At 40.1% G+C, this 26876-nt stretch overlaps 2 protein-coding genes across 2 annotated transcripts; both read left to right on the top strand.

The window, feature by feature from the left end:
• The first annotated feature begins 4123 nt into the window (after window positions 1-4123).
• Window positions 4124-25819, top strand: 5-HT2A (5-hydroxytryptamine receptor 2A). The gene is made up of 8 exons (XM_070281355.1): window positions 4124-4638; window positions 15337-16480; window positions 19604-19828; window positions 19885-20083; window positions 20581-20991; window positions 23522-23899; window positions 24029-24325; window positions 25013-25819. The coding sequence occupies exons 2-8, from the start codon at window positions 15400-15402 to the stop codon at window positions 25197-25199; spliced, it is 2778 nt and encodes a 925-aa protein (XP_070137456.1). The 5' UTR covers window positions 4124-4638; window positions 15337-15399; the 3' UTR covers window positions 25200-25819.
• On the top strand, window positions 7818-8612 carry LOC108128881 (uncharacterized). Its single transcript, XM_017246733.3, has one exon. It carries the CDS (start codon window positions 7979-7981, stop codon window positions 8549-8551), a length of 573 nt encoding a protein of 190 aa, XP_017102222.2. The 5' UTR covers window positions 7818-7978; the 3' UTR covers window positions 8552-8612.
• Window positions 25820-26876: the final 1057 nt, after the last annotated feature.

Below are 26876 nucleotides of genomic sequence, written 5' to 3' on the forward strand. Positions count from 1 at the left end.
TCCCAATGCAAATGAAGACCCATACAAAGTATCGGCTTTCCATGGTTCCGATGTTTTTTGTGGTCTTTCATTTTATTGCTTTCTTTCGTGCTGCCCATTGAAATTGAAAAACTCGACAAAAATACAAAGCTCGATTTTTATTGATTGCACCGGTGTGTGGGTATACGTGTGTGGGTGTTATTGAAACTTGAATAATTAAAACACTGACTTTATAAAATATTCACTCCTTTATTTAGGAGAAACGCAACTAATAGTCCCACTGGCAAAATTAATTGGAACCGACGAGATGGAAAAGTTTTCGCTCCTTTTGATTAACTGAGTTTTCGCAGTTTTTTCGTTAAATGGAAAGTGGAAACTTTGTTAATTAAGAATGGACAATTCAAAAGGAATATAAGCAATACTAGTGAACTAAGGGAAAACAAACAAAGTCGGGTTCAAAACGGCAGTTTTTAAAGCTTACCTTTAGAGCCAATTTTAATAATAACCATTAATGCAAATAACAACATACATATTTCCTTGGAAACTTGGCAATTTAATACGTGCTCGAAGCATTTTCCATTTTCTAGCTAAATAAATTCGACTGCTTTGGCTTGCAAAGTCTAATTCCGGCAAAGTAAATTAGCTGATTGTCTCGACGATTAGCGATAAGTTTGGACATAAAGCAAAATCGCAACAAATATGCAAATATTTATTTTCACACTAACTTTTGACGATAATGCCAGAGAATAGCCCGAAGGATGCAATCGGATAGCAACCCACTCTCTTCCCACTCTGGAGGCAGCCAATTGCTTTTAAGGCCAATGATTGGGGTGCTTGGAAGTGCCTAGTCCTGCCTGTTTTTGTTGTCTACTTTTAGGCCATTTACCCAACACGCAGCAGTTAAAACGTGTTTGGTTGCAAGCTAATGGGTGGGGCAGAACAGACGAGTCACAGATTGTTTAATGGGGCGTATGAGTAACTCGCGGTGTTTGGAATTATCAAATTAATGCCTCAGCAGACTCACCTCTCCCTCGTTTCGTCTATTCCTATTCACTTCCCTTTAACGGCGAAGAAAAAGTTGATCTTCTCCACAAAACTTTATCCTACGCCCGTCCCACGGCATTTTATTTAGTACAGAGCTTTTAACTTTTTTATTAAATTCGCCCGCGCACATCGGCCAAGTTTGTTCCTGCCGGTTGTTCCAGGTTGCTTATTAAATAAATATTTGACATAACTTTTTGGCAATCCGGAGCTATTATTGACTACATAAAGATTGCAGAGGTTGCTCAGACTCGTCTTCAAAAAAAGCCAGTTACTGGCAGATGTACAACGTAAAACTCTTCGTCTGTTGTCTATAAAATTTATAAATTGCCTCGCAGATATTTAAAGTTAAATTGGCGCATAAAAACGACAGACACTCAACAAGGGCTTAGGCAGTCATTGAAATGCAAATTATCTATTTGATCTGAATGGGAGGGTGACTACTTCTGTGATTTACTTAATTGTGGTGTCAAAATAGTCGAAAGAAGACACTTAAAATTTAAGAATAGGCGATCAAGCATTTATTTGTTCATTATTGCGATTCGCAGTTGTCCATTATCAGGTTTTAATTAATCATAGATGTACCACTTTCATTTTAATTATTCTCAGTCAGATTTTACTTGGCCAGGTTTTGATACAACAATTATAAGCCAAGCTATATCTTATAAAAATGTCTTTTAATTTAGTGAAAGAATCAACTAGTAAACCCTTTGAAAGTACCTTTTATGATTATGATACATTTTATTCAATTTTTGAGCAATTTCGTTTTCGATTTCAATTAACTTCGATCTGCGTCAAAATACAGCGAAAGTCTCAAAATAACATTTTTAATAGTTTTCAACAAATTACAACAATGGGGTAATTTTTTACTTGGCCAGGCTTTTATTTAAAACGATGCAACTCGAAGATCTAAAATCGGGAAGATCTAAGAACGAAATACCATTTATGAAACTAGGGTCGATAAAAATAGTAAGTGAACTCATAAACTCAAAGGATACGTTTTTGTGTTTTATTGGAAATTAATAAAGGAATATGCCATTATTTTCGAAATATGAATGCTGCCTGTTTCCCTGTTATTCTTCTCTTACCCCATCAAAGCATCCAACGCCATAAACTCATCTCTTTGGCCATTTATATAGGTCTCCGTGCGAACATTAGTAGCCCAGTTGGCAGTTAAATCTGTAAACAAAACAAAACCAGAGCCACACAGCCTTAATTGTTTGAAAAGGGTAGGCCCATTGAATTTTGCCTGGATTTCAAATTGATTATAAAAGAGGCACCACATGGCGAAATGGTGAAATAAATAACTAAAGCCACCGCATCCCATTCTAGAAAAGCAATCATGGGAAGCAGGAAAATAAGGTGTCGCAGTTGTGTGATGCAAAATCAGGCAAAGGGGAAATAATTAAATGAAACTAGATACCAAACACTTTAAATTTATAGAGTTTAATTTTTAATTTAAAGTTTTAATTTTTATTCATTTTCAATTTTCCAACTTTTGAAGACTGAATGGACGTCATATTAGTTTTAAGTTTATTTTACCATTTAATAATATATAGAAACACCACCCATTCTAGTACTATTATTACGTATACGTAATTTAATATTACGTATACGCCGTAATGGCACTTTGACTTTGTTTCTGTAACTTCTATAATTTCGACCCAATCGGCACCGTATCGCTTGCATCTAAATCGCAGGAAAGACTCTACAATCATATAAACGCGTGCACTGAAAAAATAAAAATAATAAATTTAAAAAAAATATATATATATACTGATTTAAATTAAATTATGTTATAAATAAAATAGATACAAATAAATGTTTTGACAAACGTTAAAGGTAAGACCTTCCAATTTTTCTCTGTGCAAAGTCACAAGCACAAAGTAACAATGTTAGCCAATTCTAGCCAAGTACGTGGCAAGCACGTAAAAAAGCAGACCGATGACGCGGATAAGTTTCGATCTCGGGGCTCAACAATCAATGGACCATCTTCATATCCATTTCCAAACAAAAGTTATGGCAGAATTTTGTTTACTCAGTATTTGTGTATTTGAAAAGGGGAAAAACACACAAATCCTTGCCACCTGACAAAAGCTATTTTTCATGGGACTTTGTCAGCAGTCCAGCAAAATCAGAGTGCGCCATTAAATACTGTTGTAAGGCGACCGGAAAGTGTTTACAACTTTAGGCCAGTATTGTTGGACAGCATGTAGCATTCAAAACACGTTCATGACATGTACATCTCGGCGTAATTTTGGAGGTCCTGTGGTATATATCGTCGACACACTGGTTCTGTGCCATTTTTGGCCATTTATCGGGAAACCAGTGCACGTTTCAATAAATTACATTTAAAATAAGATGCCATTAGGTGCAAGAAAAGGAAATCATTTCAGTAGAATTATTTGAAAGTCATATTCTGTAAATTATCAGGTACTCTTCAACTGTTTCTCTTCTTAGGTATTGAAGAAAAGTTTATATTTTTTGTAATAAAACCCCTAGCATCACATAATTCTACATAAGGTTACTGTAAGATCTAAAATCTCATAAATAAATCCACCTTTCTCTTGATTTATCAAAGAAACCTTCAATTTAATTAAAAATAGTGCCCTAATAAATAACCAAAGAACTCATTAATTTCCTAGATCTCAACGATAGTTAATATTTTGTGCGAATATATGGAACCAACACAGCCCACCTCCACTCTTCTCATACTCGAGACTTTCAAAAGAACAGCCAGTGATTATTTTTTCGTTCCTTGTATAATTCATTCATAAAATACGCACGATTCCCAGTGGAGAGGGAATGGAATCAGAATCACGTACCGAATGCTGACAGCCATAGAGCCGGAGCACGTGGCATGCCCCAGAGCGCCCCTTGGCCCTACATCTGCTCCTAGAAAAGAAAAATAAGCAAAAAGGCGGCACGGTTTTCCGCGCAGAATTTCCCAAACAAAGCTACGAAAATTTCCCCATGTTTGGCAAAAGAGAGCGCCTGCCGGAAAAGTAAGAGAGTCAGTTAAGACGACGCGGTAGTCGGCAGCAGCACGATGCCTGCCGTAGCTACTGCTGCTGCTGGCGTTTTCCACTTGCTTTTCAGACTCAATGGACCAGTTTGGAAAATTCGCACAATCAGTTTGTTTTGAAATTTTGCCGCGTTGCGTTCGTTTTCTGAGACTTCTGTTCTGCTTACAAAAAAAAAATAGAAACATATTGTTACCAAAAAAAAATTAAATCACACAACAGAAAGTTTAATAAAACAAAAACCCAAGTTAAATAAAAATTATAAAAATGTGCAATGAAAAACCCATTAAGTGTTATGGAATAAGTTAACCGATTTTAAACGGCTACATGGCTGAGAAATAATATAGTAAAAAATAAAGTTAAAATGTAAAAAATGTTTGTTTGTCATTAAAAAAAATAAAAAAAACAACTGTCACCTGCAGTTGGCAAATAAATAAGCGGAAAAAGTAAACTAAACAGAAAAATAAATAAAAAAAAACTACACATATTAAGAAAACTTGTGTCGATCAATTTCAGTGAAAAAATATGGAATTTAAATTAAAGTTAATTAGTTATAAAAACTAAGATCTTATTGGCAAGCTTTCACTTTTCAAGAGTAAGTAAAAACAACTTTGTTTACATACTTTTAATTAAGAACAAAGAACAGAAAAATATCCTCAACAAATCCTTAACACTTGAAGTGGCCTTAATTTAAAAGTGCTTACAGAGAATGGAAATTACGTGCCCGGTTTATTTAATCAAGCAAAAGTAAAACAATAAGTAATATGCAAAGAAAACAAAGCACGCAGCAAATGCAAATTAATTAAAAAAAATAGCTCAGAGTGCCATTACACCTGTGTTGATAGGAGCTGGTAGCTGGTTGGTGTTCCTGTACTCGTTTAAGCCATGGACCAAGTCTGTGTAAATAGGGCCCAGAGGAAAAAATAAGCACCAGCGGAAATCAAAGCAAAGCTAACTTGGCGTTAAACACACATTGGAGGATAAAAAAAAGCAGGCTTAGCACCCCCCCCACACCGCCACTGATTACGTAATTAAAAGTAAATTTTACAGAGCTCCCCGGTCTTGGCCATTAGTCACGAAAAGGCAAATATCATTACCAGTAAATTTATGCAAATAATGAAACTCACTTTAGCCAGAAATCTTTTGTTTCGCCCGATGAAAAATTAACTTAAAGTTAAATCTCTCAATATGTTTCAGTTTCCCTTTGGCTTGCGTATCTGGAATCTGGAATCTGAAATCTAACCCCAAGCTGCACATGATTACTCACATGTCAGCAGAAAAAGAAGATTTATGGCCAAGAAACCGAAAACCAAATGTTTGCCATTTCTCTTTGTTTTGGTTACCTTTTGTTTTTACCTTTTGGGTCTTGCTTGGTGGGTCGGAGGACCTTTCTACCTTTATCCGTTTGGTATTTTCTGAGGTTTTCCGTGGCCGGTCGGGAAATTAAACTATTAAGCTTTTTGCTAGAAATGCCATTGCTACTGCCACTGCTGCCGTTGATGTGCGTAAAGTTTTAATGAGACATAAAGGACATGCCGAAATTATGCCGGCCTTAGGCCCAGTACCCAGATCCCACTATCAGCCAGCTGTCATTAAGATGAAGAGAAAGCCATTCTGCGTGGGTTCCGTAGACAAATTCAACCAGATAAGTGGAAAGGCCGTAAAAGTTTAGTGGGCCAAATGAACATAAACTGTCGCTGATTACCTGAAGGTAATTTTTTTTCTTGGCTTTCCTGCTCTCGGTTGTGTTGCCAAGGTGTTTAAACCCGATTTGAGGGTCTGTCAGCAACAGGCGTACAAGTTATGACACTTTCCGCTCAAGTGTTAACCATAAACAAAAGTGGTTAGTTGGGTTTTGTGCCTGAAACTGAAGTGACTTTCTTTCAAGGAAAACCAAACTCAGTCTAAGCAAATTATATTTTGTGAAAAATCACTTGATTAGACAACCACTTCTAGTGTTTATTTTTACAATTTTCAAACGCAGGATTAATTATCTTGGTGATTATTTTCTTATGCGGTTCTATTTCCTTGCGTTAAGTGCTTTCATTCAGCCCTGTTTGTATACAGTGTGGGTTTAATTCACTTACGGCCGTTGAGTTTATTTAAGACGCATGTTTATATCACATCCAAGCCCATTCATGTTTCGGAATAAAAATGAATCTTTCATATGGCAATTGATCAGCGCGTGTACTCTACATATATCAAGATTCAATCAACACAGTCCATATTTTATTCGGCAATCAAATATTTTAAATATTTTGGCCATCCCATCATCGTCTTCATGCTTAACTTGGCGTGAGCCAGAAACAGCTACAATAAACCAAAAAGCAAAAGCAAACAATAAATAAATTCAAGCACAAGTTAGAGCATTTATCTCTCTCGGGGGCCCGATTCCATTCTATTTATCTGGTCATATAGATTTATGTATTTTATACTGGCAAGCCCTGAAACGCGTACTGCATTCAATTTCCATTCATTCATGGCGAGTCCCTCTTCTCTTTTCTAATTATTTAGCTTTGGTCCAAATAATCATCTTACAGTTAAGTAGAATACTTTACGAGCGATCCCAGCAGTGCAAAATAATCAATACCCTCCTCATCAACTTTTCCACAATGCTTTGAAGTACATAGTTCTAATCAAATATATGATGCACAAGTTAAAAAAAAAATTAAATAAACAATCCAGAAATATGTTGGCGGAAAGGAAGAATCTTTTAGAGATATTGTCGATTAGAGATACTATTCTTAAATCTATTTTGAAACAAAATTAAACATTTTCTAGTGTAGACAGGGCATCACTTGTGATTGGCTTCTTCTTGAAGAATTTGCCTTGTTTTTGTTCCTTTTTTTAGCCCAGAAAAAATGTGTGTTTAGTCAGAGACTATGAAATGGCCAAAACAAAAAACGAGAAGTTCGCTAGTCCACTGCCGTTTATTCGATCAATAAACTGACGTCTGTAATTAATCGTCTTGTTCGCTGACTTTGAGCAATTGTTGAAACATTCTTATGCCAAACGGGCATTCCGAAAGTCCCTCCTCTAGCTTCCCATTTGGCTTATCATTTAATTGACTGTTGTGTAGCAGTCGAGTATTGGCAATCAATAAATATTAAATTATTCAATAAGTGCGACCTCTTGGCAGCATGATTTGTCATTTGCCCGAACGCATCTTGTGCTTTTTTCCTGGCTTATATTTAAATTTATTTCCCATTACAATTGTCTATTTCCGCTATGTGCTTGACCATCACTGGCTAGCATTCAAATTGGATTTTACTCGCCTTTTCCCCTGGATCTGTGCAAATATGCAAAATGATTGACAGCACAATTAAGAAGCGGCAGCACGAGGGAGTCGACCTGTGCGGCGTCGAGGGGCAGGGGCACGTGGCTAGTGCAACCTTATATGGCTGCAAACTTATGGTTTTCACTTTTTTCTAAAGCGTTGCCTTACATGTGTTACGGCAAACAATAGTCGCTTAATTTATACGTAAAATAATAGTACTCTTTGAAGTGTAACGTTACTTCAAACATAATTGACATTTTATCTCTAAATTAATCATTGATCTAAGACTGAAAACGAGATAAATCAATAAATTATAACAAAAATATACTCATCAGACAAATTTTAAAAATAGGTGAAACGAAAAAAGACTGATACAATCTAGTTTATTCCCTAGATTATACGCGGCAATCTTCTGAAACTTATTATAAATATTGCATTAACTTCTAGTTTAAACCAATTATATCTTCAGAAATGTTAGCAAGAGACAGTTTCATTTTCGTTAAATGTCACAGTTTAGCAAACTAAATTTTAAGCAAAATTAAAAAAAATGTAGATCAAACGTTATAAATTATCCGTCACTCGAAAACGAATACGAGCATTAAATAGAAACTGAAAAGCAAGCAAGTCCTGAACAGAGTCTTCCAGCAAATGCTTCATCATGGGCGCCCACAACAGCAAACCTCAGACCGTCCAGATGCCAAATCCCATTCCCTTTCACATCACTCGCGAGGTTATGGAGCGAATTGATCAGTCCTCTGGAAATATCACCATGTCGCCATCAAACTACTGCGAGAAGTGCAAGCAGCGAGAACGCGGAGGCGCCTCCGCGAGTACGGATGTGCCACCGAAGACGATGGACCACAAGCCGTCGGAGGTGACGGTCAAGAATCCCGTGCCTGTAGTCTCGCCTTGGAAAAGACGCTCCTCGGAGATTGAGGAAGCCCACTTCGGACAGTCCCTGCAACGGGTACAGGACATATTTGGCAAGCCGATCTACTGGGCCAAGGAGTGCTCTGCCGATATCACCAAGCTGGAGGAGGACCTGGTCTTTTGCTACCAGAAGTACTCCAACGAACCGCTTCAGTGCGCTCCTCTGGCCAGCCAGTATCACCGGTATGTGTTCGCCAAGCAGGCCGCCGAGATAAACAGGCCGAGAAAGGAAAACCCGAACACCGGAGATCCTTCTAAAAAGCTCCATAATATTGAGGACGCCAAGATAGAATCTACCTAGGTTTGTTGGAATTCATTTTAATAAAAGCAATCGAATCGGCTTCGTGCTTTGCCATCATTGATTAATTATTGTATTCATTTTGATATGAAATCGGATTTTGGTCTACAAGTTGTGGCTAATTGTTTAACGATTTGTCAAACCCATAATCTGTAAAGTATCTATATACAGAATATAAAACACGAAACATTAATTAACATAGGTTCAATTGTCCCTGGACTTTTGTTTTCAGAAGGTTAATATGTCCACTCACATGAAAGCCAATCAATTGTATTCCATTAACCCGACGACCACACGGAGTGAATGGATCCAATTATAAAGCCAATTGATGGCAATTTAAATAAACATATAAAGCATATATTTGTTTAACAAATGCTTAATCCAACAAAAATTAGTTGCATTCGGTTGAAATGTTATTCCGAACACGTAGGCCGTTCTTTTATTAGCCTTGGCTGATTGCCAGCAAACAAAAGTCGTCGAACAAATGAATGGAAACATGCAGAGCATGAAAGCCAGCAAGACAGAAAGTGAAACATGCATAAATATAAAACAAACAGTTCTGTCAGCGTCACCGTTTCCTCTCCATCAAACTGGGCTTGTTTGTGAATGACTATTTCTGTGCACCACACGACGTATGCGCGATGTGTCGCTTGCACTTTTCATACCTGACGCCGTCGGAGGACTGCCTTTCCATTATGAACGCATCGCAAGTGAAAATGTTCTGCTAAGTGAGTGGCCAGATGGGTGGTTGGTGTGTTTTGACCTGGTGGGACAGGTGGGTGTTTTGATAAAAAGAAAGTAAAACCAACACGAGCATTACACATTCTTGGGCCCGGCAACTACTGCCTTGAACTACTTTGCGCCACAATGTCTGGCTTAATGTGCATTAGTGCAACTTGCACTTGCCACCGCGGTAAGCAGATGACGCGGCTAAGGGCTCCATGGCAACCGTGGAATATACTGTTTTATCCTCTGAGTGTTCTTAACAGTCTTACAAGTTTACCCAAGAAAGTCTACCAGAGAAAATGGGAATTTTTTTTAATAGTACTTTGCTACATTTAAAGAATATTATTTCATTTCTTACCTTGTCGCATATGCATTTTTGAAGAGTATATCGCCAGTCAGTGGAAACACAGACCTACATTTCGCATGCAATGGGAGGCCCTAAATCATCTTGCAACTTCTTGCGGGTGGTTTGTGTTTTTTGGCCCTTATTTGCTCCGGTGCTGCCACATACATAAAGTGAAATTCTTTCGGGTAGAGCTCACGTTGTAAAGCGGTCTCACATATTCCTCCATAAATCCTCACAACTAATGTTCCCACATACTCGCAAAAAAAAAAAAAACTTGCCAAATTCCAAAAGTTGTTTGTTTCCATGAGGGAAATTAGATTCTGAGCAATGAATTAGTGGCACTGCCAAACTGCTCACAGAGCCAGCTAGGAGAGATTTTTCGCAATTACCTATGCAAATTCGATTGGATTCAAGCGAAAAAGAGAAGTAACCAACCCACACATTCGAAAACCCATCGCTTATATGCACCGCCAGTCAAGTGGCCCCGAGGTCGAGTGCCAGCCAGCTATTAGCTATTAGCGCCCAATGACAGAATCGTTGGCGTTGCGATATCTGATGCTTTTTTGATTGAGCTATTGGATAAACTAGCCAGCTAGTTGAGAGCTGTCGGCGACGCCGGGCGTTTGTATTTTAAATGCAATTTTCATGTAGTGTGTGTAGAGAGAGACACATAGATGCAAATTGATTTTGATTGACCCTCATCAAGGCAGCATAAACTGAAAAAAATAACACAGCAGTGACCAAATTCTTACAGCTTCTATAGTCTATAGAGTTATTTTTCCTTCTCTCAGTGAGCTTGAGTTAAATGTGTCACTTGTTGTCAAAAAATTTAAATATTAATTCCATTAAATAACTGCTCTAATACACTACAACTAACTGATCTAACACCAACTCAAACTAATATAAAAAGTATATTAAAGTATCAAATATTTAATCACACAAACTGAAAACTAATCCAATTGAAAATTGATTACCACTATCTCTGATATCCCCGAAAGCAAATATTAATTATTTAATTTGCTAAAATATGCAAAACTAAACACTGGCTTTGCTTTCTATAATCTCATAATCGCCAGTAAAGCGAATGCGAAATCCAATGACAATTATTCTAACCAAAAAGGCAATCGGACTTGCCACAGTTCATTGCACGTTGCACATTTTATCTTGCTGCGAACCCTAGATTATTTGTCTCGGTTTTGGGTTCATTTGTTTCGGTTTGCAACGTGCCTCGCATTTTTCGATGCCAACTAACCCAAGGCAGGGTTTTTTTTTTCCAAAGTTAGTGCACTCTTGTAGTTCATTTACATTTAAGGCCGTGGGGTCGCCAGACTAGCCAGATTAATGGCAGGGCATACATCTCCCCTCTATATTTTAGGGGAGTAATGCCTCCGTTTTCATTACTTCATATCGTAGGGCTGACATTGCTATTAAAGCCTGCAAGTTATTAGGAAAATGCGTGAGAGCCGGTTTGGCAGGGAAACATTCCCAAATACCAAAAATACCGACACGAAAGCGTAAAAAACGAAAATTTATTGACGCGCACTTCCGCAAACAACCGCAAAAGGCTAGACAGCAGCAACACCAACTGCAGGAAGCTGTGTGTTTGGCAATGGTAGAAGTACAGCATTAAAAATTCATACAAAGTCCTAAACCGACATTGAAGATACTCTTTGTTGATCTTCTAGAAGTATATTCTAGTTATACCTAACAAGGTTAGAAAATATATAGAGTTCAAGTTTTAAAAATACTGATCCTTACTTATGCCTTATCCTAACACTTCAAAATATTTATGTTTCTCCTTTAAATTAATAAAGAATATCCAATAAATTATAAAGAATATCCAAAACTTAATATAAATATATTTGAATTTTCAAACTCTAATGGGCTGTATTATGTTTAATATTACTAAATTTATCTTATATCTCTCATAAAAACACACCCAATAACATTTTGAACATACCCCTTGAGAGCTGCCAAAGCAATTGGAAGGGAAAACATTTATAAAACACTTTTGGCCATTTCTCTTCATTAACTGCATACCAGGCGAGACTACTAGCGGAACAAGGCCACCCCTCCCCCAAGGAAGTCCCCGCCGCTGAATCATCCCCGCCCCCGCATCCTCTCACCCCGCCCGCCCCAGTCATAGTTACCAAATTCCCCCGCCTTTTCCGCTCAAAGGCATCTCCGTTGCTTTTTATTTACGGCTGGGAAGTGCGTTGCTGGGCCCCCAAAGAAACCGCTTAATGAAGTTCTTGGCCAAATTCTGTGTTGGCCACTTGATTGTCGGACATGGAGTAATTGATGATGAGGGATGAGAGAGGCTGGCTACCCCACTGCCACAGGGGCAGGAGGATTTTACCCAGCGACACTTTTTGACAAATCACTAAACGCAGAACAATTTCCAATTAAGTCGTTGCTCTGGGTAATAATATTCATAGATCATATTTCCAAGGGCTTAGGCTTACTGTTACCACAGCTGAGACGTGTTGCAATTAATTTTCGACTCTGTCGGGCAGAAAAGGGTATCATGGTGCACCATGGTGTATGTAAACATACCCATCAAATGTTTTCTATAAATAAGTGAAATTCAAGACCAGTGCTGAAAAAAAGTGATGCTGGAGGTGAGGAAAATGAAAAATGCAAAATGCAACGCCCCGTTAATAATTAATTGCATAATTAACCGCAAATTAAGCCACACACGAGTGATGACAGTGGATAATGGCATCTGTGAAAAATTGTTAACACAGTTGGCCGACCGACCGACCACTTGGCCAGATAAATAAAAATATCAGGCTCGACTTGCCGTCACAGATCACTTGGAATCACTTGGCAGTTTTATTTCACTTTTCATCGATACCGGACTGGCTCATCAGTCGACCGAGGAGAGGCATAGCAATAAAAAACCGTAAAACAAATATTGAATTTCAAGCAAATATTATTTTTCCTGTTTTTGCTATTTTTTTGCTTTTTTCTAAAAAGCTATGGCAGCCTCTATTATTGGTATTTTTGCTGTTGCAGTTGCCTCGCATTGTTTGTTGCAATCATGGACCAGAAAAATTGGCAGAGAAACAAGTTTTGCTCACAATTTGCCTCCATAGCTCTATTGGATCTCATAACAGGGAAAGGGGTTTTAAATTCCTTGTCTTTGAAATTCATAAAACATTATGGTAGATTATTTTATTACACTATTTAATCTGTCAAGAGACGATTCATAGTTAGACTTAAAGATTAAAAAAGATGCTTATCGAAATTTAAAACAAACGTTTATTGTTGCTTATTTTTCAGATATATTAAAACAGCGTAGCAGTTCATATTTAATCTCTTCATTTAAAAAGTAATTCCCTAACATTTGTATTTAAATTATCAATTATCATTTCTATTCTAAGAATTGAAATCTTTTGTGTAGAATTTATTTGTTTCCAATTAGAAACTCTTGGCTCAAAACCTCCTCCGCATCCTGGCATTGTGAAAATGATTTGTTTTCGCTTTCAGAAAACCAGGGAAAATATCATGATTATAGCACAGCCATTAACAACAAACAGAGACTTTAATTATGCCACTCGGCCTGCTCTCGACTGTATCTCTGTGTGTGTTCCACCCGCCCACAACCCCCAACACTCAACATACTTGGCAACAAAGGCGTCAGATGTGTGGCGCGGACTCATTAAAGCGACTCCCACCCATCCAGTGACAGGCCTCGACTTTAAATGCAGCGTCGTCATTAAAGCCTCTCCAGCACGTGGATGTGGCTCTGGGTGGCTAGGCAGCCCCGTTGCCACTCGAATTAAGTCGGAAAAGTGCACTGTCAAAGCGCATTTCATATGCATAAGGGATTCCTCCCCATCCTTCTCCGCTTCCACATCGCCACCTTGCCACGATGTTTGCCCGCCATATGGTGGGGGCCTGCGGTTGCCCCACTTTGGGGCCGGCCAGGGTTACGGTATCCCAGGCGACAAATCCTATCGAAAAATAACCCCATACAAACATCACGCAATCTAGACCCAAATTGCAAAGTAACTTCTATGAAATATTGTGAAAAGCCCAATAGAAAAATCGAGCCTAAGGTGGAATACTCTACATATATAAATTGAAACTTCTTATATGTTTTATAACTAATAATAATGGTATAGTCTAAAAACCTGAGGTGCTTACATTTATACAAGGATTCTTATCTGAGTCATTAAAAATAGAAGTAATAGTATTCTTCTGAATACTTCAAGTTTAAATGTAAAACAAAATTTTGTCTATAATATTATTTCTACAAAATCCCATAATCCTTAATATTGTTCATGATTTCGTGGCTAACAAACAAAGTAACCACGTCCCATTTATTTTCATTTTTGCCTTTAAGTAAAAAAAACTTCCCATTTCTCCCCGAACGCCGAAAATTGCAGAAATGGCGAATGCATCCTGCATGTGTGTTTGCCAGCCTGCGGCTAAAACCCCCCCACAACCCCCACCCGACCGCCACTGTTGCGGTTGATTGGCCAAATCACTTGCCGGCTGGCTTTGAGCACTTTCTGGCGGACTCTAACCAGAACGGGTAGGGTCCCCGGGTGATGCCTTTCACTTTGTGCATTCCGAAAAAATAGTTTTAGAAAGAACATTCTACATATAAAATTTTTGTGATTGAACAATATTGCCGCCCATCCGGACTCTGTGCATTTGACCTTGTACGTGGTGTGACAAAACCAAAAAAAAAAAGTGATAAAATTGTCGTGCAATTTGCCGTCAAAGTTTTGGGCCATAATTTAAAATGGTTAGCGGCGCACAAAGTTAACCAAAAAGTCATCTGTCGACCTCAGTGCTTGCATAAATCTTTGGGGTCGGACTGCAATTTTAATTAACTTTTTGCTGGTGTGAGTGAGAGTGGTGGTGAGTGGGAGTGTGTGTGTGTCTGTGAGTGGGCGGATGCAGGATTCTCATTATTAGTGGCGACAACAAATTTTTGCAGCCGCCAATAGAAACAGAAAATGGACAAAAGCAACAAAAAAGATGGCGGAATTGACGGAAATGGAGGGAGGCGAGAAAAAAGGGAACCGCATTTTAGAAGCGCGTGGGTGAAGCGACAGCTGACGGGAGAATTTGGTCCTGACACAGGCACAAAGGCCCCACGCTCTAGGCTGGATGGATGAAGGTCAAAGGAAGACACTAGAACGTGGCGTCCTTTGTTGGCCGTGCCATTTCAAGCACATTCAAATCGGGCCCTCAGCCCCTTGTTGACATTGCCATCGCCGCTTCGACATCATCGTCATAGTCATCCGATGGATGCATCCCATTGAGCTCAACTCTTCAGCTGTCATCCATTGACAGGCGCATACAAAATTTTGATATTTTCCGACCCATAGAAGCTGTACCTTTTTTTATAAATATACATTTTCTTGGCACTAATTACGGTCTCTGTAAAAAATACTCATCCGCAGTGTTGGCTCTTACGGAACATTACCAAAGTAAATATTTAACATAGGACGTATATTTTACCTCTCTTTCAATAAAAATAAAAAATCTGTGACCTTTTTCCCTCATGATTTGTTTGCTGACAAGAAAAAAACTCAGTTCAGTTATAAAATTAAATAAAAACACTTTCTCTCCTCCCAAGGGACTTTGTAAAAACATATTGCTGAAGCTGCAAGTGCGGTTATTACCCATGTTCCCACATTTTACAAAAAAATAGATAAATACATTAAATGTTTACTTTGATTTTTAATGTTTACAGGCAATCGTTGCAAAGTCAACAACAGTCGTTGTCCTGGATAAAGTCGCACAGCTTTAGAATGAAATGGAGATGCAAAGCTACTCTGGTCATGGACCAACGGCAGCAGCAACAGCAACAGACACAGAAACAGCAACATTCACAACAGCCACATTGTCGGAATTTCCTTTCAGTTGTCGCCTGGAAAAGGCGGCTGAGCCTGAGGTCTGGCAGCCGTTTATTAGCTGCGAAACGTATCCTGCAACCAGCAACAGTAGCAGCAGCAGCTACACAACAGCTACCGGCAACAACAGCAACATCCTGCCCACCATCAGCAGCAACAGCAGCATCATCCACACATTCCAGTGTACTCGACAAACATTCGATGCGACGGGGGCATTCTACTCATGCGATCAGGAAGAGGAGGAATCATTGTCTGGGCTCTGCGCGTTGAAACTGAAGGCCCGACTGTTGCAAGTGCCACAAGCGGCGTATGAGCAATTTCGACTGGCAATCAACGAGGCCCTCAGTGATAATGGGAGTGGTACACTTAGTGATAGTTCGAGATGCGAGCACGGCGAGGATGGAAATCTATTGCAATGTGAGGAGATTGGGCCACGGGACGATGCATTCATGTGTTACCTGCAGCAGCAGAAGCCACATCAGAGACTGCCACTGGGGGAGCAGGAGGACCTACTAACTGGCCCCACCAATGACAGCCTGCTGGAGGCGTCCTTTGGCAGCGGCGACTATCAAATCGAGCTGGGAGGTAGCCTCTGGTCTTTGCTCAACGCCAGCACAGAGCTAATTGAGCCCAAAAATGGCACCTTTGGCATTTTGAACGCCACCAGCTCTAGTTTGGACATGATTCTGTCCAACTACACAGCACTGGCCACCACCACCGCCGCCTCGACGGCAGTCACCTCCACGGACCTGGGGGTGTCGAGGAGCTTTCTGGACTACAGTCCCCACGGCTATGACTGGCTCTTCCTGTTCGTGGTCTTCTTCATCTTTGCCGGCGGGCTGGGGAACATTCTTGTCTGCCTGGCGGTCGCTCTGGACAGGAAGCTGCAGAATGTCACCAACTACTTCCTCTTCTCGCTGGCAATAGCCGACCTGCTGGTCAGCCTCTTTGTGATGCCCATGGGCGCCATACCGGCTTTTTTGGGTAAGTAAAGATAAAATTACTCTTAGATTAAGAGTCCTTAAAAAGACTTTTTAATATTTATGGGATCTTTTTTAACTTTATGGTTATATTTTGGATTTAATCCCAATTCCCCATAGATATATTTCATTATAGCAAAAATACACCAAATAACTGGGTTAAAAAATACATCTTCTTCGACAAAAACCTTTCTTTTTCAACTATTACGCAAAGGAGTTCGTTCAGTTATAATTTCATAAAAACGTCCACATTTATTGACTATTTTATGCTCCAATAAACTTAACGTTGGAATGAACGAAAAGTTATAGACTTTCATGAAAAGTCTTTATTGCAAAACTTGTAACTACCTTCACATTAATTTCATTTAGTGAAGAGTCATGACTTAAGACTTTAATGTTTTCTTTATAAATTTTTAAAAATATTATTAAATAATCTTAGTAATGGTAAATTTCTTTCTGTGTCTTTGTTGGCCCCACAACCAGCACCCACTTATCTAGCACTTGTTTTTCTTCGAGTGCATAGTCCTTCAGCCATCAAGTGGCAATGCAAGTCAGCGACTAATGCATTTGCACATGAATTATTTCGACGACAATTCCTCTGCTCTGCCAGGCTCTGCTCATCTTCAGCTCTGTCTGCCACGCCCCCACTTCCGTCAACGCCCTTCGGCGCTATTGTCATGAGTTGTTAGCCTCGTTGGGGGCTTCCGGTTTGGCTCACTTAGGGCGAAATGCAGCAAAGATGGCTGTTGGCTGGAAGCCCCGAATGCTAAAGCAGAAGCAACAAACTACTGGTGGAATGACAAACGCGTGACTCTCTCTGTTGATGTTTGAATTAGGAATTTGTTCTTTTCCCCTGCTGGCGGAGAGTTTTATTTTTTCAGAGCAGCTGTAAAAACTAGAGTGGGCAATAAAATCGTACTCTCGACCAGTGGTCTCGGGAAGTCACTTTACGCTGCCCATTTTTTAATTTGTTTCCTGTGCAGTCTTTAAAGCGAAAAAATCCAGGAGTCTCCCGACTCATTGAGTGTTAAATATGTAAAATGTTCAATAAACAAACCCAAACTCGGCCAATTTGCATATGACACTGATAAGACCTTAAAACAAAATCCCACCTCCCCAAGCGAACTCAACGTTGCATAAACAGATCAAACGTTCGCATAAATTAAGCGTAAATTCATCCTCCTGGCCGGATTTTAGAACCAGAAGCCGCCAGGACCAGCCAAAGACCACCACATGTAAGTGGATTGAGAGGCAGGATGGTCCGGGCTCTTTACCAACATTGGGGGAAAACTAATTTGGCTTTCGAGCGCATTAGTTTCCCGCTCTGACGTTTTATTTATGAAAGTCTACTTTTAGGTTATTAGTTCCGCGGCTCCCGGCAAAGGGAGGTCTGTTTATAAACTTTACGATCTTCAACAGGTCCCACTTATTTATGCTTATTTAATTTTTGAAGGAATTTAATAAACTAAAACAGAAAAGCTAAACGAAGAGGAGGAGTATAAATTTAATTATACATAAACGACATACATACCCTTAATCATGAAACCCTTTTTAAAATATCAAAAGTATACTATATTTGATTTGAAATATTACCTTAAATTTAACTGAACTATTACCAAGCACCATAAAAATACATCTCTTCAAAATTTAATTCTTTTAAGCTACCAAAACCCTTTGGCTTTTCGCTCTTGTTTTACCCTTTTTTCTAGATTTCATTGTTTATTATTCGTTTGCACTTTGACTGCGCCGCGTTTCATGCAACTTGTTTTGGTTGGCTTTTACTTATTTTGGCCCGTCCCTCGGAGTTCCAGCACCAAGGCTTTTCTCGCTTTTTTTGGCCCGAAAAGTTGGCGACAAGAGTAAACTAAATGTAACTAAAAGCCTTAAGTGTGGTTTTAGCCACAGAAGCAACAATAACACAAACAGCTGCCCCTGTCTGGGCCAACAATTAAGCCGAAAATGGAGCCAGTCCTCCAAGTAGGTCTCTGCGGAGATTTTGGTTTAAATAAACAGAGGTTATTGTTCAGTTCACCCACTCCTCACACACTCCAACTTTACAGCCAAGTTTCGAGCATTAGCCAAAGCCATTAAAATTTTTCGGCTCTGAAAGGTGGTCGGAAAAGTGCGAAAATAAAATAAACCGAGTTTACCGCAGACTCGACCAACAATATATATTTAAAATGAATCCTAGGCCTAGGCATCGAATTCCGGGCCTGATACCATTTGTTTTAGGCATTTGCTTTTGCTCCTGTTTTTGCCACTTGAGGTCGTCCCGCACAACATGTCGTATGCGTAATAAATACATTGACATGCCCTCACACTTTCTGTGTCTGCCTGTCTGTGGGGGTGTGCGTATGTTTGTGTGCCCGTCTGCCTGTGTGTGTCACTGACAAGCATATAAAACTAAATACGACATGATGGCCAGCCCCTGCCCCTACCCACGTCCACTTAACTTGCAGGCCTTTGTCTGTGGCAAGGACCCTCATGTGTCTATCTCTGGCCAAATAGCGTGTAAAGGCCCCACGCCCAGCATCCATCGCCCAACGCATTTAAGCGCAATTTGTACTAATTAATACTGAATTCGACTCCCGGCAGAGCAGCGGCAATTGAGTTTTTGTTTCCCAGCGAGTGCTTCAGTCCTTTGGATTGTCCGCCGCCTATTGATGTCAAGGTGAATGAGTCAGTCGTGTGTGAACCCAAGGATCCACAGGACTCATAGTCTGAATTAAAGCGACACACACATCAAGGCGGGAAGAGGACATTTTTGTGGCGGGTTGATGAAACGGAAAATGGAAGCAATCATAGCTGAACAACCTTTAGAAATAATATTCAAAGAAGGATATTTAAGCAGTCCTCAGCTAGGCCGTTGCTACTACCATTTATCCAGACTTACTGCATTTTACCTTCAATTTTGGTTGAGCCGTAAACCACTGACAATTGTCATGGCTCTGTCTTTCCCCAAAAACCACAATAAACAATTCCATTTTGTTTCGTTTACTTTGACATTCATGGCTTCTTTAACGAGTTTCCGCCGCACTATCCTTTGTGCTTTGAAAACTCAACCAACCACAGGACCTGGATTGAGTCAAAGATGATGTTTGGCTTTAATTAAACTGTCTCTTTTCAGGGTATTGGCCACTTGGCTTTACTTGGTGCAACATTTATGTGACCTGCGATGTGCTGGCCTGTTCCTCGAGTATTCTGCACATGTGCTTCATAAGTCTGGGACGGTACTTGGGGATACGGAATCCACTGGGATCGAGACATCGATCTACGAAACGCCTGGCCGGGATTAAGATAGCCATTGTCTGGGTGATGGCCATGATGGTCTCTAGCTCCATAACTGTTCTGGGTAGGTATTATGGATTTGTACTGGATTTATCTTTCTATTATTTTATAACCCCCTAGGTTTGGTTAACGAGAAAAATATTATGCCGGAGCCGAATATCTGTGTCATCAACAATCGCGCCTTTTTCGTCTTTGGGTCTCTGGTGGCCTTTTACATTCCGATGCTTATGATGGTCACCACCTACGCCCTGACCATTCCTCTGCTACGGAAAAAGGCCAGATTTGCAGCCGAACATCCAGAGAGTGAACTTTTTCGACGGTGAGTAAAAAACGGCATAGTAATCATTACTCAAGAATTAGTTTTTGTCTCTTCCATACTACTCTGGCAATCGATAATAATAAAAGTTTATCAAAAATAAAATTATTAAAACTTGCTTAATACACACACTTTTTATTAGCCAACTATAAGGCTTAAACAGGCTCCATTGAATGCAGAGTTGTCCATAATTCCAGGCTGTCTGAGGGTAGAGGGCAATCGAAACGCGCCCAAGCGTGCTAAATTAGCCTTAACTCAATCAGCCACCAATTTATCCATCCATCTCATTTGCTTTAGTATTGCTCAACTTTTTTACAGTGAAAAAAATATTATACAGGAAAATAATACAAATTTTTATTCAAAACGGGGAACAAAAAGAGCTCTGATTTTAACTGAACAGCTCTGCTTTAAGCCCACTTTTTTTAGAAGTCTTATAAATTAAATTCAAACTTGTTCTTCATAAGCCTCTTATATTTTTATCCGTGTATTCCAATCTATAGGCTAGGAGGACGCTTCACCATAAGGCCCCAGCACAGCCAGCAACAATTGCAGATGCACAGCAGCTTTTCCAGCACCAACAAATTCCTGGCTCTGAGCGACAGCAATCGCAATTTTAACAATTCTGTCGGCGGGGGGGTGGAGGGTGGTGCCTCAAGGGGCAGCGGCGTCGAGGTGGCGGAACGTCCGTTGATGCAACAGCGAGAGACCAACTCCAGGGGCAACGTTGCGACGGTCAGCTTTCGCAACGTGGCTAACGGCGGGGGTGGAGGAGCCCGAGGCTCGTCCGCCGGGCGGAGTAGCTTCCGTTTGGCAGGTGGCGGGATCTTGCGCCACTCGTCGACCCCCGCTCCTGCCACCAAATCAAGCAGCTTCTGGCGCAAGCACGGTGGCAATCCGAACCTAATGGACAGGTGAGTGGCAAACACTTGAGAACTTAATTAGGGGCTAGGTGCAATCAGAATGCAAACTATGATTGGAATTGCCTCAAGATGATGGGAATAGTGCACTGATAAAAGTTTGAGAGCAAAAGATATGGAAAGAAATCTATTAAATTAGAGGCATACATTTATATGATTAATAGTTACCATAACATTACATTTTAAATATTATTTTTAAGTATATTTTAAGTATTTAGGCAGGGCCGTAGCTAGAGCCTCGGGGGCCCTGGGGCAACAAGTAAATGTGGGGCCCCCTATACGGAAGTCTTTTGCCCCGGCGGGGCCCCTTCCCTTCGGGGGCCCTGGGGCACCGCCCCACCTGCCCCATGCTAGCTACGGCCCTGTATTTAGGTATATATATAGTATCTTTATTTCAATCGCTAGCTTCCTATTTGTCTCTCAGCGGAAGCGGAATTTAATTAGTTAATAATAATGTTAACCACTTCAAATGCGACTCAACCACAGACCCAAATTATCCATTAAACTGAAGATGGCGGTGATTGTGGCCAAAATACTCAGAATCGACAAATCACGGCTGAATTAAAACAAATTCCCCAATCAATGCAACAGACCAGAGACACCAGCAGCAAAAGCCAAGTTCATGATTATCTTTTGTGTATATGTACCTACAATGCTTTTAAATTTATTAAATTTGTTATGCCAGGCTTTTATTTCCGCCGGGAAAAGTTTGCGGGAAACAGCTTCGGCGCCATTACGGCAAACTTTTGCGACTACTTCGTTAAATTTGTTATTTAAATTGTAAGTGGAGAACGCTGTTTTTTTATTGACTCTGCCTTAAGTCAGTTTCGGAAAGGTACACTTAAATACTTTCCATTAAAAGCAAAGAATAATCAATTATTCATCTTAAGGCAATTAAATGCACATTCGAAGCTGTCGCAACACATGGCGTATACATAATTTCGGCTCGCCTTGGCCGGAGACATAAATCACTCATACGTCATGTGGTGCAAGCAGACACAAAAAAAAACATGCAAACACGAAACTGTTTGTCGCCCTGCTGCCAACATTGTTGTTTTTTTGGGACAATAAGTAGCGCATAAAGTGCAAAAAGGGAAACCACAAGAAGGGAACAAATGTCGCTTCCGACATTGTTGCCACAAAACTCCGAAAAAGAGCATCCGTTGCGCAAGCAAAGTGCAGCCAAAAAGTGCCACAGAAATTTGCAAATGACTCGCCCTTCTGGGTTTCAACGGAATATTAGCATAACCAAAGCCAGAAGAGGAGTAAGCCCTCGGTCTTAACCGAACCTGATGAATGTCACGATTCTGCCCTGCCCCCTTTTGACGAACAAGTTGCCGCATAAATATATGAATTCCAAATGAACCGGGAGTCCCAGGTATAGCCCTCACCCTAGTGAGAGCTGGGAAAACTTTTCAACTCCCGAGGAACAACAAAAATGTGACAAAAGTGGGTCGGACGAAACTTTTTGCTTGGCAAATTATTAGTTGGACATTTGACGCCACTTGGGCGTTGCATATTTAAATGTTTCCGTGCCGCTGGAGCGCCAGGCATAAATTGAAAAACTTTATGTTTTATTCGCTGAGGCAGCAACAGTTACAAAGTCTCTTTTTTGAGGGGCACGATGACTTAGGGCTCTAGCTGCTGCAACATTATAGTGGCCATCCAAAAAAGTTGCATTTAGGGGGTTAGCTTCTGGAGTTGAGATCACTGGCTTGGTAGTCAAGGCTTTTGCTATCTTCGAAGGAGCTAATAACCGCCGGAAGCAATTCTGAATGGTTAACGCTAACAGCCGAGACTTACTTTGTATTTTATTGTAACAAATTCCACATTTTAGGCGATTTTTTTGTTAAAGAATATATAAGAAACTAAATTAGTTTGCTTTCCTTTTAAAAACTTATCCCCATAACATAACATCAAATTAGATTAGGCATTTAGTTGAACGGCCTCTAAGATTTTCTCCCACTTCCGCCTCATTTTATCCTCGACACTAACATAACTCTCGTTTAATACGTCACTTGGGTGGGACGAGTTCCCTTCCATTTCCACTGCCTTCTGCCCAGCTGGCAAACAAAACATTTAGCTAAATTGCCAGATCCCCGGCTCAACGAGAATACATATGCAAACAGATCCTGAAGCAGGAGACTTATAGGACTCGCACCCCGAAAAACTGAAAGTCATTACATTTGTCTACCGTCCCACCCATCCACAGCCCCCAGCCTGACCTTCTCTTTTCGCCTTCATTACATTAAAAGTCAATTTTATCAACTGTTGAGTTTGGTGTCGGTGTCGGTCGGAAGGGGCCCGGCAATCAAAAGACTCAAATCTAATATCAAACACTCGCTCAACGAAAAAAGAAAACAATCAGAATATGCGACTTTGTAGGTACAGGCGAAAAAAAGATATACTCTTTTTAGGAAAACAACTTACTAACCTTAACCTTTAAACTTTACTTACCAAAAATAAATATTTTTCCTAAAAAAGCCCTTTTTTGAGTGTACTTATTTCGCAACTCTCTTTTCAGCCACCCGAACCGACGAGCCTCTGTGCGTGTCAGCATCTCTCAGCCACAATTGGGTTACCCAACAAATGGTAATGGAGGTTCTGGAGGAGGAGGAAGTGGCTGTGGCAGTGGCAGTGGAGCCGCAGGAGGTGGTAGCAACGGCAATGGCTCAGCTGCGGCGACAACGAGCTGCACAACTCCTGGAGGCGACAACACCAGCATGATGAACATCGCCACCATACAGGGTCAGAGCCTGGCCCAAAACCAGTCATCTTCCGGCAACCACCAGCTGGAACAGGTGAGGCCAACGGCTTCCAAATCTGACGAACGGCAGCGCCACAAATTGCGGCCCTTTAAGTTTTCTTTAAATCGCGTAGCAACGCCGACGCTCAATTTACGGTAAGTGGAGGGAAAAAAGCGACAGTAATTACATTTTTCAATTCACTTTGGCATAATAAATGGGAAAAATAAGATGCATTTGTGGTGTTTATTAGCTGACTTTTAAAACATAATTATTATTTTATACAGGTTCCTTAACAATCGCAACAAACGAAATAGTTTATCCGCCAATGCCGTGGCCACCGAACAAAAGGCCACTAAGGTGCTGGGTCTAGTCTTTTTCACCTTTGTCCTGTGCTGGTCGCCTTTCTTCATACTGAACATAATATTTGCGGCATGCCCCGAATGCCAGGTTCCTGAACATGTGGTGAACACCTGCCTCTGGCTTGGCTACGTCTCCTCCACGATCAACCCAATCATCTACACAATTTTCAATCGCACGTTCCGAGCGGCCTTCATCCGGCTGCTCAAATGCAACTGCGAACGGTGAGTTTCGGGGTGGACTGGACGGGACTGAACTGGAGTGCGGAAGTGGGCGAACATTTAAGGGTCAATGGGAATTGAGAATTGGGAATGAGCGACCAGGGAATTGGGGAAAATAAATGGCTCCAGGGAGTGCATTGTGCTGGGAATTGATGTGCAACGTGACGTATGATTGATTTTAAGGGATTTGTATTCTGACATTGAAATCAAGTCTAGTGGAAATATTCGAAATATGTGGGTGCCAAGGAATAAATGGAAAGTGATTAGTAATCGAGCCCAGCATACGTTAGTTTGGTTAGACTACTAGGTACTACAAATAAAATTAATTAAATAATAAAAGAAATTTGAAAATATATATTTTAATAAAACTATAATGTTGTGCTATACACTAGCACAACTTTCAATAAAGAAGCTTAGCTTTTATCAAAGCATTTCTGGGGATTTGTCATTTCGAATATGAATTTGTTAGAAAGAAGATCCTGTACTTAATAAATGCACAAGTTCTGCGTATTGCTTTATAATCGGATGAATGGACGCGCACATGCCATAACCAGAGTACAACATATAAAAGAAAAGACAGTTTCTGGGAACTAGCTGATAGCTTTGTGAACATTTCAAAGAAATCCCTTTCAGTTAAAAAAATTGATTTGAAGGCAAGCCAATAACAGAGTTATTGCCATCCAATTGCAGTTCCGGTCGCCCACTACGCTACCGCTCCGTGACAGAAGGACGAAGCGCTTTGAGCCTGTGCGCCCCCTCAGCCCTGCCACTGGCCATATCCTTTCAGGGGGCGCCTCTGATGACCCCCTCCACGGCGAACGCGACGCCGCTAAGCGAGTTCCGGGGCAGCTACACAATCACCGACGACGAGTGCTGAGGACATTATTGGATGTCTCCTCAAAAAAAATACGAATTTAAAACGACAAAAAGCAAAACTCAAACGGAGTCATCTGTACTTGCAAGCTTGTGAGCAACATGCTTGTGAATTATAGAATAATTCATGCGAACCTAACCAAAACTAATCACAATCAAAAGGACGACTTTTCTAGACAAAGCAACTTAACTAAAACCTTTTAAAAAAAACTCATCATATCATTGTACGTCAGGAAAAGATATATAGGCCGATACTTTTAAAGAGTGAGAGGATGTGAGTGCAATGATGAAGCGACTGTACCTGTTTTTCATTTCCATGCCAACATTCTAGCTTTACGCAACGCTAAAAAAATTAAATAAAGTTTAAAAGTAAGCAAGATATTGAATCATTGTTAAATTGTAACTACCTATGTGTGTATTTAAACTGTGTTTGTTAGTCATTAGTAGTCCTAGAACCTAATGCGGATTCGATTAGCAAGGAATTCGGTTTCCCGCCCACCCTCGATGCCTATTCCAAAACCGGGCAGCTTTGCTGTTCCTTTAGATTCTCAGTGTATAAGTGTCTGTCTTTAGATAATAAGAAAGCTGTTCCATGAAATGAATTGCAGTACTTGAAATGTAAATTAATTGATAAATAAATTCCAAGTAATGCAAACATAATAATCTTTTAAAAGACTCATAAAATTTTAGGATGTAATACGACTTGTTTAATGTGGAAGTAAGTATTTTAAAATATTGTTCTCATTAGTGATAGTACTCTGACACAGTTTCTTAAGATCTTAACCCTAAACTTTACAGTATAGGGAGAACATCATTTTCAAGGAAAGTATTCCGTAACTAGTTCGTGATTCCCTTTACCACAACAGCTTATGGATAAAGAAGGATAATGCCTGTGTTTTCAGGACCTCAACCAGAGCCAGCCAGACCCAACATAATAAAGATGATAACAGGCAGAGGAAGTTCAGAGGAACCACAATATGTCAGGCTCGGGGCGTATCTAATCAAGATATGCGAGTGTTAGGCGGACTTAAGTGCTTTACGTCACAATCGCACAAACCTTACCCCCGCACATATATGTATGTGCTTTTTGCCCTCGAGCTAACACCAAGACAAACACAACAGGACTACTGTCAGATTCGGGTACTTGACAACCGCACAAAACTTTGGCACGGACTTCAATAATGGCGTGGATGGGCGTCTGCATGTGCATTGTGTTCGCTCATAAATGTCATGAAAATTGCATTATTATTACGATTTTAATGCAATTCAATTGCTCTTGCTTCTGCCGAAATTTGTTCTTGAATCTTTTATAATTTTTTAGTTTCATCAGACCATTAAGTATGTGGTGTATCTTTTCGATGTTTTTTTGAAGTGACTTTAAAATATACCATTACTTCAGAAAGTACTTTCTAGTATCAAAATTTTCTTATATGTTTTAGATAGTACATTTTTACATATTACTTCAAGGTATTTCTATATTTTACTAGAACTTTCTTATCACTCACAATCAGTTACTTATGTAGTTTTTACTTGTTTATCCTGTCACGTGAAGTCAACTGGAATTGGAAAACGTTGGCTGCTAGAAATTGTGTCGACAATTGCTCCTATAATCCAGATGCACTTGCCACACCAAGTTCCCCCTGTTGCATGCAGCTAGCTCCTGACTCTAGGAACTTGGTAA

Source organism: Drosophila bipectinata, chromosome 3R (genome assembly GCF_030179905.1).
Source record: "Drosophila bipectinata strain 14024-0381.07 chromosome 3R, DbipHiC1v2, whole genome shotgun sequence".
In the NCBI taxonomy this organism is placed as follows: domain Eukaryota; kingdom Metazoa; phylum Arthropoda; class Insecta; order Diptera; family Drosophilidae; genus Drosophila; species Drosophila bipectinata.

Excerpts from the sequence above, each read along its gene's own strand:
- LOC108128881 (XM_017246733.3), top strand. The coding sequence starts at position 7,979 with ATGGGCGCCCACAACAGCAAACCTCAGACCGTCCAGATGCCAAATCCC.
- 5-HT2A (XM_070281355.1), top strand. The coding sequence starts at position 15,400 with ATGGAGATGCAAAGCTACTCTGGTCATGGACCAACGGCAGCAGCAACA. Across the intron at positions 20,084-20,580 it reads GAGAGTGAACTTTTTCGACG|GCTAGGAGGACGCTTCACCA; the intron begins GTGAGTAAAAAA and ends TCCAATCTATAG. Across the intron at positions 20,992-23,521 it reads AATCCGAACCTAATGGACAG|CCACCCGAACCGACGAGCCT; the intron begins GTGAGTGGCAAA and ends CTCTCTTTTCAG.